Source organism: Oenanthe melanoleuca, chromosome 5 (genome assembly GCF_029582105.1).
Source record: "Oenanthe melanoleuca isolate GR-GAL-2019-014 chromosome 5, OMel1.0, whole genome shotgun sequence".
NCBI lineage: Eukaryota > Metazoa > Chordata > Aves > Passeriformes > Muscicapidae > Oenanthe > Oenanthe melanoleuca.
This window is the reverse complement of record NC_079339.1, coordinates 28,428,148-28,447,194: the sequence shown is the minus strand read 5'-3', so window position 1 is coordinate 28,447,194 and position 19,047 is coordinate 28,428,148. Positions and strand designations below refer to the sequence as shown.

Sequence of the window (19,047 nt, the reverse complement as noted above, 5' to 3'; positions counted from 1 at the left end):
ATGGTAAACTATGGCTGTTGAATTTTTACCTTTAGAATTGCTCTTGCAAGGCTTTGTAGACTTAACACTTTGAGTCTCTATCCATGCGTGCTGCCTGCTCGGTTTTGTGTGCGGGACTGTCCCCAGCAGCTCCTGACAGACGCTGGGCTGTCCCCAGGGGCTGCTCTGCTCAGCACAGCACCTGCCCCCCTGCAGGAACACCAAGCGCACAGCAGAGGTGTGGATGGACGAGTACAAGCAGCACTACTACGAGGCACGGCCGTCGGCTGTTGGCAAATCCTTTGGGAGGTAAGCTGCCCCGAGGGCTCTGGTAAACCCCTTGGTAACAAGAAACAGTTTTTGGGTCTTCTCTGGGGCTAAGTGTGAGAAATAGATGTGCACTAAATGCCTGGCTTGCCAGGGAGGTTGTAGGGTTAATGAGGCTAATGTGGTTTGCTTCTAATTCAATTTATTTTTTCCCCAGTAACGCTGCATATAAATTATTTATTAGCAGAAGGCCAAAGGGGTCTGTAATGAAATTAAAAGATCAGACATTTTAGGTGGATTGACAGGAATATTTTTTTATCACAGAATGTAGCTGTTGTGGAAATTTGAGCTCTGCCTTGAATTTGATCTGAAGTTCTTGTTCAGATTCAGAGTCCCAGGGCAAGCATGGCTGGCTGGCACATGGAGCACGTTGCACTTGGTGCACTCCCCACTTTCCTGATGGATGGAGGGCAGTTTGCCTGGTTTGTCAGGCAGGAGAGAGCATGGTCAGCTAAGATTTAGAAACACCATCTGCAGAATTGTGCTTCTTACAGCACCTTTGCTAAAGCTGTCTTCAGGCCACATGGGACTCAGTGTTATCACTTAACAGTTCTCTGTGACCCAGAAATCAGTGATGGACACCAAACCTTGGATGAGAGGAGAGCTTGCTGTCTGTGCTCTCAAACCCCTGTGACTCCCAAATAAATGTAAAAATCCCAGGACTGCTGTATTTCAGTGGGTATTTTCTGCCTGTGAACAAAAGGCTATTGTTTATCAGTGTAAGGACTTGGCAAATGTGGTTGTATCTCAAATGTGTGGCTGTGTGCACAGGATAATGATGCGTCTCCTACTTATTTATGTCAACCAGATCACTTTTCTTGCTGTACACTTTGCTTTATTATCATGATGCATTACATATTTTCATAAAAATTGCTTTGCCTATCTAATTTATCAGTCCTTGAGCTGACTGCAGCAGCTGGGATGGGACCACTTAGCAAGTAACCCTGCTGATTGTGAAGGAAGGCAGAGTGTTGCATATTGTATATAGATATATTGCTCATGTGTTTTAGTGGCAAAATCTGCAGTTCTTGTTCACACAGACTTCCCAGTGACTTTACTGACAGCATTGGCTGAATAAGAGCTGGAGCAGGGCATAGGACTTTGATTTCAGGCAATTTCCTGAAGTAACAGCTCTGTGAACCTGCATTAAATCTAGCTTATAGGGTGCAAATGCCTTTGACACCATCACTGACAATTGGGCCTAAAATGGACCCTCTTTCCCCTCAATTTTGATGTGGATATGAAATCTAAGAACATTCCCCTGAGGTGTGTGGCCTCATGTATGTGTGCAGTGACCTCTGTGCACTGAGGATGGAGAGGTGCACAGGTACAGTTGAAATTCCTTCCCAACACACAGATGTAGTGTTACAGCTTAAAGGCAAGGGTTCCTGGTCTTGCTGCTCAGTAGGATTGCTGTAGGGAAATCCTCTTCTTCAGCCAGCTAAAGCCAAACAGATCAGCAGTGGGAGGACTGCCACAGCAGACAGCTACTGAGATGTTGAGTTAATCTCCCTTTATTTGCTCCCACCCTTCCCCCAAACTGCTTAAGGACAAAATAATTAAGTTCACCAGGTCTCAGTTCTCCAACCTGGACCTAGACTTGCTGCCATGAGCCAGAGACATGCTTTAGCACACACAGATGAGCACAAATACTTCCTAGGCCTTTTCAGCAGCTGATTGTTGTGCAGGTTTCATGGTATGCCCCTACAGGGGCACCCAGAGGCAAAATGCTTTCCTGGTCTTATAGCAGTTTTACTGCAATGTATTATTTAACAAAGTAGGACTTGGGCCCTGCCATTGCTCTGAGCTAAAGGAATTGCAAGAACAGCTCTCTGAAGGTGTTTGTCTTCCATTTCTATTTCCTGCCACTTGCCTCTCTCCTCCTCTTCACCTCAGGTCACTGCCAGTGCTCTGAAGCCAGCAGCAATTACATAGGAGAATGAGTAATGGCAAAAAGTCATGTAATTTCCCTCAAACCTCCTGGCCAGTCTTCATTGTTCCCCTCCCTCCTGTTCACTGCCTTATTCTCAGCACACTGCCTGTGTTTCCAGTGTTGCAGAGCGAGTGGAGCTGCGGCACAAACTGAACTGTAAATCCTTCCAGTGGTATCTGGAGAATGTCTACCCTGAGCTCAAGTGAGTCACTTCTTTGTTTGTGGAAATCTCTGAAGGATCTGGGAGGTGGATCACAATGGGAGGATGAGCCTGGACAGCAGTGGGCAGAAAAAAGACTTACGCTTGGAGAAGGTTTTCTCTGTTCTTCTTTTTGATGAGAAACCTCCTGTGTTTTCCTGGCTTGTGTTATCACAGCTCTGCAAAAGATCTGCCTTGTGTTCTGCCCCACACAGCTGTTCCTTAGAGATGTACAACAGTGGTGTTTTCAGAGGTGTGGGATGTAGACTAGTGCCAGAGTAGTACACCCCTCCCAGTTTTGGCTTGGTCTCTGCCTGTTGGATGCTCTGTCTGGAGGCAGTTGAGCCATGTAGAACTGGACAGCCTCAGTGCAGAGGTTTGGGTGGTTCAGAGAAGGCTCTGAGGAATGCCAGAGCCAGCTGTCCCTGTGACTTCCCCTGCCCTGGGTCAGGACATGGTAGTGTTGTGTCCTTGCTCAGCTCAGGGGCTGCCTGGGTAGAGCTGTGTTGTTGGAATGTGCAAACCAGCACACCCTGGCAGCACATCTTCACACCTCAGTCTGGCTAGCATGAGGGAGGCTGAAACATCCAGCTGTAACCTGGTCTTGGCAGATCCTTCCTGCATTCCTACCAATGAGGCAAGGATATATGTTAGCTGGGGGGAAGAAGCAGCAGAGCAAATCAGCTGGATATGGCTTTTTGCTGGAAACAGCCTCTTCCAGAATTTCAGAATCTTCACATTAAACTGCTTAGGGTACTCCTAAAGATCCTGGTATGCCTTCTGAAAAAAAAAGTATCAGTCCTCTGACCAAGTTCTCACTTGGTTTTTGCCTCCTCCAGATGTTTCCAATGGATGGCATGATATTGTTCATTTTCTGTTGAATATAGGAGCTGTGTTCCAGTCAGGGGCCAATTAAGCCTTCATAAATGTTAAAGTACTTTGGTCATTTCTGTGTATGAAGTACCATGCAATTGTCATTTTACTTCAAGGATTCCTGAAAAAGAGTTGATTCCAGGAATAATTAGACAAGGAAGAAACTGTCTGGAGTCTCAGGCACAGGATACCTCAGGGAATATGTTGGCTGGCATGGGAAACTGTAAAGGGACAGTGAACAATCCACCTGTCACTCAGGTAAGGCAGGCTTCAGTTTGGTGCTTTGCTCCTGCTCCTGAATGAAGAGGCATCTCTGGCCTTGGGGGGTTGATGTGGAGGTGAAGGAAGGAAAAATTTGACCCTGTAATGATTTTAATAGTAAGCAGAAAAAGAAGCCCATCTCTCAGAGCTCTGTTGGCTCAACAGACTCAGCAGTCAGGCATAGAATGTGAAGGCTTTCATCACTCAGAGACAGCAGCTTAAATGCTCAGGGAGTGACAGACTCATTGAGAATCATTTAGGAGCTGTGCTAGGCTAGTACCCTGGCAAGTGGGTAAGAGATTTTTTTGGGATCAGAAACATTCCTTGCTCTGCCAGCTCAGCTGTAGCTGCAGATGTCTTGAATTGTGCTGTGTGGCAGATGTGTTTCAGTATAAAGCACAATTAGAGTTTAAATGCTGACACCAGTAGCAGTAGTGTGGTGCAGTTCTCCTAACTGCAGTGGAGCTGTGATGGTATATACAAGCTGAAGATCTGCACTCAGACCCTCTGCTGATGACTGGAAGCAGCAGGGAAGCAGCTTGAGAAAGTTAAGGGTCACAGTAGGATATTTTATGCCAGAAAAATACATATTCATGTCTGTTAACTGTTGGAAACTAGTTTGCAGCCAGCATTCAGTCTGCCATTTAACTTGACTCATTGCTCTGTGTCATTACAATTTGAAATCTCTTAAACTTACTGCATTTTGTATTTCTTCCTTGGGGAAAGTTTAGTAGTAACATTTGATTGAATCAGATATCCATCTAGTCAGAGGAAGGAAAAAATGAATCAGCTTGTCCCTTATGCATGCTGGTGATACATGGATATTCTTGCATGTGCTTTGCTTTGCTTGACAATCTGTGGGTCCCAGATACCTGTTACAGAACATGTCTGCTGTGTGAAATATCAGAAGTAGTTGCACATCATATGTGTCAGGGCGTGGGATCCTCTTTGCTTTGTAGCCTGAATCTGTAAAGCTGCAGATCAGAGTTGCATGGGATCCAGGGTTAATCTGACACTCAGATAGTGAGGGGAGCTAGCTGCAGGCTTTGAAATGGTCATGATGCACCAAGCCTAAGCATAAACTTCTGATCAGGTGATAACTGCTGTGGTAGTCTTCCCAGGGAGCCTTTTGTTGGAAAACAACAAAAGATAAAGGTTTTTAAAGTATCTGATAGAAAAAGTGCTCTCTCCCTCATCTGATCACTGTTGGGATCCTAATGGAACCTTTCTTTTTCTTATTCCAAAGGAATGGATATTCAGTGACCCTCTAATTAGACAGCAGGACAAGTGTCTTTCCATTACCTCCTTCTCTGCTGGTTCTCAAATCACACTGGAAGCTTGCAGTCAAAAAGACAGCAGACAGGTGAGTAACTGTGCACCTCTTTCTAGTGCCTTCATTGCCACATACCAGTGTACCTGTATCAGTGCAGCAGGGGCAAACTCAGTACTATCAAAGCACATTAAAGTCCTTTCCATCTTCTGCATCTCCCTCTCTGGTGTGTTTCATGAGCTGGGATGTGTGACAGAGTGTGTGACCAAGCAGGAAGAGCAGTATGTGGGTGTCTGCTCTGCCTGGGCCCTTGGTGGCACGGTTGGCTCCAGCTCAGTAGCACCCCAACTTTGCTTCTTGGATAAGTTTATGTGCAGACAGATTGGTGCATGGATGAAACACAGCACCAAAGGCAGGTAGGTGAGGCAACTGCTTTGAGATACCTAAGGGAAGGATGGTGTGTGCTATCATTTGTTTATTTAAAGTGAGAGAGCTGTGCTCTTCTTTATGCTGTCTTTGGACATGTGAGCAGACCTTTAAAACTGAGTGCATGCAGCTCAGTTAAGAAATACTGAGTGACATAAAGCACCGTATGTTCCACCCGAACTGCTCCCTAGAGGGAAAATACACAGCAGCAATGTTCTCAACAAAATGCAGTTCTTTGACTTATGCTGTTTCCAAGATGTGCATCCCTGATCTGTCAGGACAGATCAATCATTTTGTCTTACAGCTCTAGGTAAGGGATGGCCTCTGCCATAGCTGGGGTGCCCTCAACAGAGATGTGATGTGGCTTTTTATCAGAGCTGGGCAAAGCACAAAAGGGAACAATGCAACACTGGCAGACAGCAGATTGGACTTGCTTCATTCCTAGTTTCTGTGTTTCTCTCTGTACCAAGAGAGAACAAATTTTCTGTCATTTGAGGCTGTGCTGACTCTATGATGTGTCTTGTTTTGATAGCCCGAAGGTAGAAGACAGCTCAGCTCTGACCAGTTCTCAGAAGCATCTTCTTTTGTCAGTACTTTCTAATGCTATATGAGTCCTTGAAATTAGTTCTTCCTGAAAGAAAGCACTGAAATCCAGTCCTGCCCATTTATGGAAAATCTGTGTAGACTTTCCTCTGGAGGGCTGGTTAATGCAGAAATGCCTTGAAGAGTTGTCACCATGAACACACTGGGAAAACTCTGAGTTTGGATTAATCTGCAAGGGTATCCCAGTGGGCTGTGCTTTCGTGCTCCTTTTTCTTGCTGGCAATCAGTCATCCCATTGCTGTGTAATTAGGTCACTTAGTTTCTCCTTATGTGCCTCACAGTATTTTCCTCCCTGGCAGCAGAGAGGACTTTAGCAGCTGCCAAAATCAGCTGTCTTTCCCTGTTTCCTCTGTCACGGAAGGTCCCTCAAGGAGGGTCGAGTCCAAGCTGTATCAGAAGCCAGGAGAGAGATTAATCCACAGTAATACAAGCAGGCTTATTCTGCTGCTGGAATAGGATTTATTGAGTCTTGATGTGTTGATTATATACAGGCTCATTAAGAAGACATACACACACTTAAGGGTGTGAGCTGTTGTTTTCCACTACCTTATGTGAGCAAACTGCACTTACATCAAGGACATGACCTAGCAGATGATTTAACCAACTGACTCTGAGCAAGGGTTTATTTAAGCATTTCAAATAATTAGAGACTGATTTGAATTGCAGCTGCTATTCCAAACTGCCTTGAGGCTGAAGGGATAAGGTGGGGTGAAGTGGGAGAAATGCATTTGAATTTTTAATGTAATTTGGGTTGAAATACTCTTAAATATTGGGATCTTTTTTATAATCCCAAACTCCCATTTCAGATTTCTACTTATAAAGCAAATTCTACTTGCAATGCTCAAGTTTGTTGTGTTCCTAGGGAATGTTGTTATGGTTCTTTCCTTCCATAAACACAACAGTAATTGTTGTTAACACTGACATTAGATTTTAATTAGCTGGAAGTCAGTCATCTTGTAAACCATTCCATTCTCTCTCCTCCTGATATTTGAGAGGTTGATTTCCAAGAAAGAGCAAAGCTGGAGGGAACAAATTTCCTCGGTTACCCTCCAGCTTGCCTGTCTCCCCATAGATACAGCTCAAAGGGCAAGTGCTGGGGGACAGCAGTGCCTCCAAACTGTGCATGAGTGTATCCACTTCTCAGCTCAAGTGGGCTTCTCAGAAAGTCAGAGGAACTGAGTGTAGGGTGGAGGGAGGGGAGTTGAGCTGCTTTGCAGAGCTGGAAATGACAAGCAAGAGCCCTGAGTGTCTGGTCTGAGTGGAGGAGGGTGAGCGTGGGCAGCACACATCACACACTCACAAGTACAATATCCTAAAAGGAGACAGCAGTGCCATGAAAGTCCAGCTTGGAACATCCTTCCTGTCACTGTCATCAGAGATCTGTGCTGAAAGGTGTTTGGATTCTTCTGGATCTAGATTTCAGGTCTTGTCTGAGTCATGAAAAAGCAACATTTCTGACAAAAGATGGTACATGTGATAGCTTTGGTTTTTAGTAACCTGGGAGTAAATTGGTTAGATCATTATGACAGCACCACACAGCTCCTAGAGTTGGTTTCTGCTTTCAGACATACTGAAGCTGTGCCCATGCTACACAGCTGTTCTGCATTAAGCATGTCCCTAGGGCAGATAATTTTGTTGTTAATTTTGAGTGCTAAAAACATTCCATCTAACATATAGGTAATACTCTAGCAGAGGCTTTAGAGTGTTATGATTTGTGTCTAGAGTATCACCTCAAAACAAGTCTAGAATTTTGCAAGCAGGAGTATATGAGACAATAGTCACACTTCAGATGATTTTTGGTGCTGTCAGACTCCCTTGGGTTGAAAGAAACCAGAAATTAAATCTATTTGGCAACATGATCCTGTTGATCATTCAACAGCAACAGCTGGCACTGCTAGCAGAAGACCAGCCAAAAGCTATTCTGCATAATCAGAACTAGATTTCAAACCAGATGGATGTTATCCATAATGTCATTTGGAGAAAAGCATTTTTAGTTGAATGCACAATAAATTATTGCCTTCAGCTTTGTTTTTTTGGCTCTGACTGACAGTAGGAGTGGTGTTTTAATTTGTATTATAGTGAGGACAAATAGAAGGCAAAGTGAGAGTCAGACACTAAAACAAGAGAATGAAAATGTGAAACATTGGCACAGTATTTCCCAACAGAACAAGAAATGCTGAGAAATCCTATTAAACAGCTATATTTCATTAAAATGTTCTGCAGGAATGTGACCTCAGTCTGAAAACGAGGACAGAGTTTTCTTGTGAGACAAACACTGTTTGAAATCCTGTGTCCCTTTGTATGCCACTGGGAAATTTTCCCCACTTTACTTCTCGGTGTATATTACCTGAAAATGAATGCAACTTTATATAGAGTATCCAAAAAGAAAAAGAGTGAAAGCCTATCTATTTTGCAAGCACCTGACTCAGCATCTTCATGACAATAAGTAGGTAGAACAATACTGGCAATATGCCATACCTTGAAAGTAGTTTTCGGGAGACAAGAGTTTTTCTTAGTTGTGATTTAGTTCTACAAATTTAAATTCTCAAAGGAAGACAGTACTTGCTGGATGCTGGTGTGAGCTTTTCCATCTTCTCTCTCTGCTCATATATTTAAAATTTAGTGTTCCAACCAGATTCAGGCTGCCCATGGCTCTGCAAATCCAGTCAGTTACAACTCACAACATCCTTGGCTACTCCAGTTATCAGCTCTCCATACATTTTTGTTTGAAGCATCTCAGTCCTCATGAACAAAATTTGCCTTTCTCAGCTGTGCCTCCTGAGCTTGGCCAATTCCATTGTTTCACAGTTAGGATTTTGAGAGAAACTGTGGACTGCCTGGATCACTGGGGGTTAAAAGAAAATTTTTGATTACCCTGAAAAATTAGACTAGTGTAAACAATTTCAGCTTTTGTGTATATATTGGATAGAAGAAGACTGGCTGTTTCTGACTTTTCTCTTAGTTATTCCATGTGGAATAGTCCTATCCAGCCACCTAATACTACTTTGAAATGATAGATGTAAAAGAGGGAGAGAGAGATTCACAAAAAAAGTGGGGGCAATTTTGGGTTTACACTGGGGAACGAGGGTCAAGACACAGTATTTCAGAGAAAAGAATTGATTTTTTTTTTTTCCTTCCTCCATCTTCACTCCAAAGCTACACTGACCAGTAAACTATATTATCTCCATCTGCACAAGGAAGGGAGACCAAGGAGGATTTCCAAGCCAAAATTTCTCAAATTGTGCAATGCCTGTATCTGCCAAAAGCTTTCCTTCCAAGTACAGTCCAGTCATAATGTCTGGGTGTAGGAGAAGAGAGGACTGCCTGTAATGTGGATGCAGGAGGTGTCTGCTCTGGTTATTTTTTGCTAAAGATTATCATTATTGCTGTCATTTAAAACCTGCCAGTCCAGGCTTCCCTTGTGGTGTGTGGAGAAAGCTGTGCCCTCCCAGAAGGGGCTTGTACCTTGGACCCCTCCACAACTATGTCACCAGGCAATTAGTTTAGACTAAATTGCTCATTTCTGAGGAGGCTGACAGTGAGAAAATGAGCTTCCTATCTCCTGTTCCATTCATTCCCACTGCCCACCCACCTGAAGGGTCTGAGATTGGATGTGTCCCTGCAGGGCAGGATGTTGGGCTGTCTTTGGTAATCCTGTGATCTGCAGTCAGGCCTTGTGGAAGGTTCAGGTGAAGTCAGGGGAGTTGCTCTGGTGTCTCATGAAGGGCAGAAAAGCCCAGTTTCTGATCAAAACAGGTAAAATTTATCATTCTGAAAATACTCCTTGCATTTGAGATGAGGAGCCCTACTTTGGCTTTTACTGTTAGTGTGCTTTATAGCAGCTACACACATGGCACCTCCCTGCAGCCCAGATGAGCCTCACCTTCAGCTCTCACCTTCTCTCCTTCTCCCTATTCCCTGTCCTTGGCCCACTTAATTTTGAACAAAGGGATCTGAGGTGACATGCCATGCTGGGCTTTCCAGTGGTGTGACTCACTGAGAAGCTGATGGATTTTGTTGGCAGCAGTAGATGTGCTCTGGGGAGTGCTTGCTGGTGTCCTGCTGAGCCTGTTGCTGCAGACTCCCTACAGACATCCCAGTGGGAGCCTGCTCAGCATGGACAGGGGCCACAGTAGCAGGTCTCTCATCTGAAGGAATAACTCCAGTAGTGCTGGTTTTCTTCTGATCAGCAAGGAGAAAGAAGAAAACCCCCCAAGTGTCTCTTGGTGATTGGTCTTGTCCTCCATCTCAAATCTCATACCAGCATATTCTTTTACAGCAGGGTCTTTTGGGGAGGTGTGGGGTGTGTGGAAGAGGCAGCTGGCAGGGGAATGTGGAGACTGAGAATTCACAGAGAGGTAGTGGGAAAATGGAGGGCAGGGCAGTAGGAGTGCTGTGGAGAAGGTCAAAAGGCTCTTCACTGTGTGTGACACTGTCTGTGGCACTGGGAGGCACTGGTGGGGAGGCTGCCATGCAGCAGTGCACCTGCTAGGCACAGAGCACAGCTTGCCAGGGGGGAAGACCCCTCCTTTACACTCCATCATTACATAAAGCTGCTGCTTTATCATATTAACTCTTCCTCAGCTCTTTGTAGGGAGGCTTCTGCCAGATGGGAGCCAGATGGCTCTGGAACCTGTGTAGGCAGCGAGATGCAGCAGCTGGTGAGGGCACTGTAGTGCAAAAACTGCATTATATCTGCCTGTCCATCATCACTGCATTCCTCTGCCCCCTTCCCCCTTAAAATCAGCTTCTTCCTGCTGTACAAACAGCTCTCCTTCAGTGCTGTCCTGTCAAACAGGGCTTGCAATACTGCAAAGTGATGCTGCCTCTGCTATTGAGACTTGAAGAAATAAGTGATACAGGAGCAACAGGTTACTCTGGGCTTTGCAACTGCCCTGTCCTCCAAGACACATAACAGCTGCCAGCATTATGTGAACATAACTGAATATCTTAAAACACACAGCTGGTGGCAGTGCCACATTTTGCTATGCTACCCAGGAATTAAAATGTTTGTAGGTTTTGACATTGTCAAGGTGTCTCGAATTCAGCCAAGGCTTGGTGCTGTGACCACTACTGTCCTTTGCCTTCTAGATGCTTCTGAGTATCAGCCCTGTAGCTCAGCTAAATCCTAACCTACCTAACTGCAGCCATCATTAGTACAGGAACACAATGATTTTGGGATGCTGCCCATACCCAGATTTTCATTCTCCTGAGTTATTGGAATTTACTTGAGATTACCCTCAACTTGAAGTCACAATTCTGTAGGGGAATGGAAGTAACATCATGTTTTTTCTGTCTTCTCACAGAAGTGGAAGATGAAAGGCAATTTCATTCAGCACTTTGTCAGCGGTCTCTGCTTGGAAAACCAGACTGGAAGAGTGGTGACCAAACCCTGTCAAGCAGGTGTACCTGGCCAACAGTGGGAGCTGCTCCAAGCCACATGATGGTAGCACAGAGATCTCCTTGTTTCTTTGTGCATGAGACTTTGGGAACAGAGGGGGATCAGGAAGGGAGGAATGGTTTTATATGTCTGACCCTAAATGTTTTCATTGTGCCCATCAGTAAGCACCACTTCAGCTGAGCACTTGATGTTTTTGAGCTTTTCAGAGAAGAAGCTGGGGGTGAGAGGGATCAGGACAGTTGTCAAAATCTTCTGATCTACTGTCTTAAGTTCTCCTTTGTAGCTGATGCCTGTCACAGCTGCACCTAGAGATGGAGGAGGACTCAGCCCAATACTTGCTGCTCTCCCCATCCTTTCCTTTCTCTGCATCCAGAGTCCACAACCTTCAGTCTAGCAGCTCAGGCTGTGCTTGTACAAACAATGGTAGCTCTTTGGCTTCCCTGGCTTTTTGCTCTAACATTGTGCATTTTTTATGCATATGTCTCTCAGCAAGGACTGGCCAGAAGAGTCACTGTGATCAGTGGAGAGGCTGGGAAAGAGCTAGCAGATCCTGGGGGCAGGTTTGTCACCTCTTCTTGGTGGCCCCATTCCTTCCTCTGCCCACAGTAGCTGCCCTACAGCCAAATGTGCTGAGGTTGGGCAGTGCTGACAAGAGAGATTGAAAAGGGACAATCTGTTTTACCAGCCTAACTAGGGATTGTTTCAGGGACTATTCCCTGTTGAAGTCTTCCTTCCAGCTTTCTCATGTGTGGAAGGCCAGCCCTGCCCCCAAGAGTGGCCAAGCCTGCAGTTCAGGGTACCATGTTCTGGTGGAGCCAGCCACACACAGACAGAGGTGCTGCACATGGCTCAGGCGTGTGGCAGGAGCCCACCCACATCCCCACTGTGAGAGGCACAAGGGGACAGCCCCCAGGCCATAGCAGACTTCTTGCTTGTTCTGCTGCTTGTCTCCCCAGCTCTGCATAACCTTGTGAACAGAGCCCAGCATGACAAACCACCCACTCCCTCTGTCTAGCTGTTTTTCCTTCTCTCTTTGAGAAAGATGAGGCAGAAAGGCTGGGGCTGCTCTATTTTGATATCCCTCTCTCTTCCCAGTGAGCACCTTGGGGAGAGGTTAGCTGGTGAAGCTGAAACTGCCCCCTGCACAGATGCTGCCACAGTGCAGGGCCTGCCCTGAGAGAGGCTCCTTTGTGTTCTGGAAATACCAAAGACACTGGTGGTCTCTAGCTAGCATCCCAATCCTGCTCCCAGTTACCAGTCAGCTCTAGCCACGTGTGGGTTTTCAAACCTGCCAAGGGATGCTGACCTATTCAAATAAAGTCCAACAACCTTGCCTTCTGCTAATTAGATCTGTTAAATTTTCCTCTTGAGGTAGATTCTGCAAACCAGCTCTCCTTTCCAAGACCCTGATAGGGGAACCAGATGGTGGGACCATTTCACTAGGCAATTGCTTGCCTGGATCCCTTCTAATCTGGTGTAGAAGAAACAGGTTGTTCATTTGGATTCTGAACAGCTGTTTGCTTTTATCATGTTTGTATCTCTTTTTAATTCTTTCTCTTAGCATGGTATTAGCCCAAACAGTTGACAAAAGAACAGATAATGTTCTTCATACATTGCATGTGCTTAATGAGAAAACCAGAGAATGTTTTTTGTTCTTGGTTTAAAAAAATTAAATCCATAATGTGGCAGGAGCTCTTATCCTGTCTTCCCCTTCGCTTTGATATCAGATCCCCATCTCAGCACTGATTAGCCAGAAGAGTATCTGCCTGCACTGGGAAAACTCACAAGAGAGTTCCTTTTGATCCTTACAGAATGATGCAGCTGCTCTTCTGTGTGGAAATGAGGGCACTGACTCTGCAATGGTTTCTCTTTCCCTGTATAGAGATGCTTTGGGCCAGAACCACTGAGGTTAGGAGAGGGCAGAGAAGGAAGGAGAATAGCCTAGGAATGGAATGAGAGCGGACCAGGCAGATCCATTGAGGGGAGAGATGCCATCCTATTAGCTACTGCATTTTAAACAAGAATATACAGGAGATGGTCCTTTCAGAATAGCATCATGATGCAGTAGGAGACAGGAACAGTCAAGTTCTTACCTGCCTGGCTTGAAAAATATTGATGCAAAGTCAGATGAAGTGCCACTGAGCAGGTACTGTTTGTAAGCTCCATATACAATGAAGTGTGCAAGGATTACATATTTTCATCAAAACACAGCCTAAGTGGACCACCTGACCTCTCCCAATTTCACTCTGCAGCACTTAACAGCATGTTCACTCCTCTACCAGGTCCTGCCTCCTTCCTCCCTGCTCCCACTGTGTGTGTGCAGCTTTCTTGCAGTTCTCTCTTCATAACCACTCTGGGACCAGGACCCAGCTCCTCTACAAACAATGCTCCTGATTGCTGCAGACCACAGAAGCTCTGCTTGTTTGCAGTCTCCAAGCTCTGGGCAGCCCTCACTCCAAGGGCTCTTGTCAGCACCATGACTGCTGCCCTTGGCTGTGTTTGGAGGCTGCTGGCTGCTCCTGGAGCAGGCATACCTGGACAAGCTGTGTTGATTTGTGCCTCTCTTCCTGCTGCTCTCCTGGCAGGGTGTGAGCTGGCATCCTTCTTGGGCTGTAAGCTGGGGCTGCTGAAGTGGGACACTCTCCTTCTTCAGGTGCCCTGGCCTGGGGAGAAGAGGGCAAAGGTGGGCATATGCTAGATGACAATAACTCTAATTGTTTGTGGAGTTTGGACTTTCATTTTTTAATTCTACCTGGTTTTGTACATGTTCACCTGGGGTCACCTCCCAACCTGTCACTCTTTCTGTCAGCTACAGCATTGCTTTAGCTCAACGAAGACCTCCCCACACATCACCTTTCAAAAGCTGTTGGTTTCCAGTATAATCTAGCAGTTGCTGAAAAGGAGGTACTTACAAAAGGCTGCTGTCAAGTGTGGGCAAACTGAACTTCTTGGAATAAATAGAGTCTTGTTCATTATTAGCATGCTCTACATTTCCCTTGCACTGAAGGGAAGGAAGAACAATATTATCTCTACTTTTTTTCCCCAAGGTCCACAAGTGCCATGTTTTGTAACAGGTGTCTGTTAGCATTTCTTCAAGCAAACTGACTATTTTTAGCAGTGGGAAAAAGCAGCTGCTCACCCTTGTTTTCCTGTTTACTTTAAACAGCCCCCTAGACTGTCAATAAGAGAGCATTTGCATTGGTAATACCCTAAAAGAAAGCTGTTACTGTATCAGAGCATCCAATGTAATTTCCTGTTCTGTGAACCAATGGGGGTTTATTTAAGAGGAGCTGAATCTACTGTTGTACAGAAATCGGTTTCAAAAGGTTTATTTTTCCCACTCACTTGTAAGTTGCACTTTGCCAGATGTAATTTATGTGGAACCCAGATTAATTTTCCTTTTTCTTCAAATAAAAAAAGCATGTGCCAGAATCTGTTTAATGCCTGGAATAAAATCCATTTTGAAATAAATGTTTCAGCCTGTTCTTTTTCCCCTTGTCTTCCTCTACTGGAAAAGAGCATCATTTCTTGCCTGGTCCCCTCCTCTCTTCCCTGGATATAGATCCTCCAGTTCTTGGCATGGGTTTGTGGGCTGCCTCAGGAGGATACTGCTGGAGCAGGCAGAGATGTTTCTAGGATACAGAAACTGGTGTACCAGTTGAAAAGGACTGAAACAGTCATTCTCAGCTGGATAGGGAGACAAGTATCCTTCCTGGCAGTTAATGGGCTGACTTAGATGCTGAAAGAAATAGCTGGGGTTGTGGGGAATTAATTCTTCCTGTTACTCCCTCTTTGATATTTTCCTTAAGCTAGCAGCCTGCCTGTTTTTTACATAAGCCTCCCAAAGACCTTTCTTCTGCTTCTGGCTTGAGGGCAAAGAAGCATCACCACCCACAGATGTCTCCTAGCATGTGCATCACTGAGCTTCAAATATTGTGGCTCCCCAAGGAGGCTGGTAAGCTTTTCTAACCTCATATTATTTAAAACAAAAAAGAGAGGGGGAAAAGAGAGATAGAAGAAAAAAAAGGGAGAGGGAAAAAATAATAAAAAAAGAAAACTCAGCCAGCAGTGCCAATTTGGAGACTTTAAAATCAGAACTTAAGAGCATACCAGTTCACCTGGCAGAGGCTTTTTCAAACTAGGATCAGCTGGGTCTGCCTCACAGAAAGCAGCTGTGCCAGAGCACCTATCTAAGGAAGGAGGGTGAAGGCAGGCTGGAAGTCAGCTGCTCTGGGGGGAACTACTGTTTATCCATGCTGGCTGATGTTTGAGTGCTGTGGGAACTCAAGAAAAACGTGTAGAGTTGGGTCTTCCTGTCTTAGTGCTGCTCTTGCAGCAGGACATAGTTGGGCTGTGTCCCTGGAGCCCTGCCATGCCCACCTTGAGTGATAATCACTAAAGTGCTCTAGAAACCAGGAGGTTCTCAGGCTGTAATGGTGGCTGGGAAGGTTTTTTTTTTAGTCCTGCCTAGGAAAATGATGGGGTTTTGATCTTCTCAAGAGCCAGGCTAGAGGGGTTGGGAGGGAGGGAGAAATGTGTGAGGGATGGGTTACCCTCTGAGGAGCACAGGGTCAGACATGCAGTGGTCTGACACATACATAAGGTAGAGAAGAGTTTGGAGTAGAAACAGATGCCTCAAAAGAGACTAAAACACAGTGGGGGAAAAACTATTGGGGAGTAATTCCTCTGCTGGAGGATGAAAACCTTGAAGCACCAAGTCCACAGCAGTAATACAGCTGGGTCAAATTCAGTTGATGCTTTATCTGAAATGGAAAATGAAGCGTTGTTTGGATTTGTTGCTCGTTTGTTGGTTTTTTAAAATATTCAAATACTTTGAGAACTCACAAAGCAGATTATTTTCTTAGAAATAGGGGTATTCTCCAGGCTATATTCTGTAACAAATCTAGGTGCTAAGGGACCATCTTTTTCTGCAGTTTGTTAAAAGGTAATTGCTTGATACAGAGACCTTATGGGAACATCTCTTAATTCTCAAGACCCTCTGCTATTGGGCTGCAGGGTGTGTGGAAGGGGATATCTCTAGCTCTCTAACTGGACTTCTTCAGCATTTTAGAAGTACATTCTAAGTTCAGAAGCATCTGGAAACATGACTGCTGCTCTTCCCTCAGGCAAGCATCCTAACATGCTGCCTGCATCCTTTCTCTTTTGGTCTCTACTGCTTGGTGAGTGTTCAGACAGGAGCTGAAGATCTCCTGTATCCCTCCCTTTTAGGGGGTTAAGATTCATTCTTTCATCATGGCTTGTGAAAACTTTAAACAGAAGCAGAGAAGCCCTGGGGAACTGCAAATATTGAAATTAGATGTCTAGATCTACCTGAAGCAAAACTTGTTTTCAGTGTGTTTGTTTTGCTGCTATAGTAGCAAAAAATCAGCTGCACTGTGCCCTGTGAAAATAAACAGGATATCTGCAGCATGCTGGGCTTCTGGCTCTGCTTCTCCAGTGGAGATCTCTGTGCCCATGTGTGGACAGAAGGCATTGCCTTTCCATCAGTCTCCCAGCTGGGGTGCAAGGTAGCAGCCATCCCCATTTCTAGTTCTGTTTCTGTAAGGTGTTTTGCAAGCAGCTGTGATATAGTCCAGAGCTGTGTTAAAAAATGATTCTTTGCTGCAGTATGTTGCAAAGGAGCCACTGGGCAAGGGAAGCCTGGGGACATGAGGGAAGTGAACAATATTTTGATGTTTTTGACTGATCTGCATCTTGTTTGAGAAATGTTGCTTAAATCTCTCCAGTGACTGACCAGTTATTAAAGCCAGGCCAGAATGAGGCAGTGTTTCTGTGCTGAAAATGACACTGGCAAGTGTTCAGACCTGCCTTTTTTTGAGACATCCCATCTAAATGGAAATAGCAAATTCTGCTTGACTTATTGATGAAACTTGTGCTTTACAAATCGGAGTCATTTAAATAAATTCAGTTTCATCTGTACTGGGTGGTGGAAAAAAACAAGAATGAGAGAAAAGATAAAATAATCCATTTGGGACAAAATTCTGTTTTGAATGTGATTTTGGTGGAAACCAGCTTCTCTCTCTTTGATTTCCATGGAAACTAGTACAGCTTACCATTGCCTGCAGCAGAGCTGAGCTTGGCAGTAAGAGCAGCAGTGTGCTGGGTGTGAGCTGGCCAGTGCCTGGGCAAGGCATAAATTCATGAGCATGAAGTGAAAAAAATGGGCTCACTGACCCAAAAGGCCTGTGAGTCCCTCTGCACTTCCATGTCTGTCTACTTTCTTTTCCCAGTGGCTCTTCTCCCTGAATTTTGTGTTCAAGAGCACAGGGCTGCTTTGCCTTTCCCCATCCCAGTCTCAGCTGATGGGTGGATCTCAGTGTGCCCTTCTCAAGCAGCCTGAGCTCCTTGTAAGCATGGTGGCTGTTACAGGGTGATTGTGAGCATTCCTTGGCTTCATCCCAGCTCTTGAGGTCCCTTTTCAGCTCCTGCCCTGGCATTTCATGTCACTGCCCCTTGGGGCTGCCATGGGTCTCCTGGTGGTTGCTTAGTTTTGCCCTGCTGCTGTCTGCTGTTGGCTTCCCTTCAGCAGCTGGGTGCCAGAACTGGACCTTCAGTATAGCTCTATTTTGGAAGTGCCCACAGCAGCTTCAAAGAAGCGGGACACCTGCATACAAAGTACAGAGAACAGTTTATTTGAAGAGATATAGTTCACCATAGTTTTATAGTTCACCAGAGTTTGTGTGAATTTCTTTACCCACCAAAACACTTTGTTTCCCAGTCCTCCCCACATATAATGAGGGCAAACCAGAAATCATGTCAGTGCTGGTATGTTTTGAAGATGATGCCTTGCGTTTCACCCTTGCTGAAGAGATGCAGTGTTGTTGCCAGTGCTGTGGCAAGCAGAAAAGCAGTGGTTGGGGAAGTGCTGAAGTAGGTATGAGGACACTTAAATATGGCTGCAGTTTCCATTGTAGGAAAAATGGGATGAAGTTTGATGAGTGCCTTTCAGCCCAGTCAGTAATAGAGCAACAGGGTGAAGAAGAAAGAGATGTAAAAGGAGTCCTGTAATGGCTGGGGGTGTTTCTAGGACAAGACTGCTGGGTCAGGCTCTGAGGAGCACATAGACCTGTCTCTTGTTTCTCATGCCAGCTACCCCCAGCCTTTCTGCAAGCTGTCCCGTTTCAGGAGACAGCTTGGCCTGTGCCAGCCAGCCAGGACTTGAGAGAACATGCTCAGGCTGTGACTTCCAAACCTGGCTCCCACAGAAGGGTTGTTGTGCCACTGGCAGGGGGGTGTGAGGCTGCTGTAGAAAGTGGGGCACTGGGACAAGCTGAGGCAGATGTTCCAGCCCAATCTTGGAGCCACCTGCTTCTCTCCTTGCTGTCTTTGATTATTGTTTCTTGAGTCTTGTTTCTCTGGATCTCAGTGAGGATCAGACAGTCCAAGGTGCTGCAGCAGTTTGCTGTCCTGATCCCCTTGCTGTTCTAACTACTGCAGTGACCACCCTGCAGCTGGTGTGTGCACCTACACCTATGGCCTTGTCTGCCCAAGGATGAAATTCTGTTTTATTTAGTCCTTGTGTGTTCTGCTATCACCTTCACTTACATCTGCATTCCTCCTTTCTGGTCTTGAAGTAGATTTTATGGGTGAGAAGACTGAGCAGAGAAACGTTTTTCTTAGCAGAAACTGATGTTGAACTTTCTCTTCACTGCTGCAATTTTCTTTCTTTTTTCTCTTTGTGTTGATGTTATTCATTTGTGTATACATTTGTATGCACTCAGTCTAAATTGCTTCTGTTTGATCTAAATTTCTGT

At 45.3% G+C, this 19,047-nt stretch overlaps 1 protein-coding gene across 3 annotated transcripts in view; it reads left to right on the top strand.

The window, feature by feature from the left end:
• GALNT16 (polypeptide N-acetylgalactosaminyltransferase 16) overlaps positions 1-14,737 on the top strand; it is a 69,848-nt gene extending 55,111 nt beyond the window's left edge. For all 3 annotated transcript variants that reach the window (XM_056493551.1, XM_056493552.1, XM_056493553.1), the window contains 5 exons: positions 196-288; positions 2,358-2,441; positions 3,428-3,569; positions 4,819-4,935; positions 11,178-14,737. In XM_056493551.1, coding sequence (XP_056349526.1) covers positions 196-288; positions 2,358-2,441; positions 3,428-3,569; positions 4,819-4,935; positions 11,178-11,315 — 574 coding nt within the window. In that variant the 3' untranslated portion in view covers positions 11,316-14,737. The remainder of the gene's footprint in view (positions 1-195; positions 289-2,357; positions 2,442-3,427; positions 3,570-4,818; positions 4,936-11,177) is intronic.
• The last annotated feature ends 4,310 nt before the right edge of the window (positions 14,738-19,047 follow it).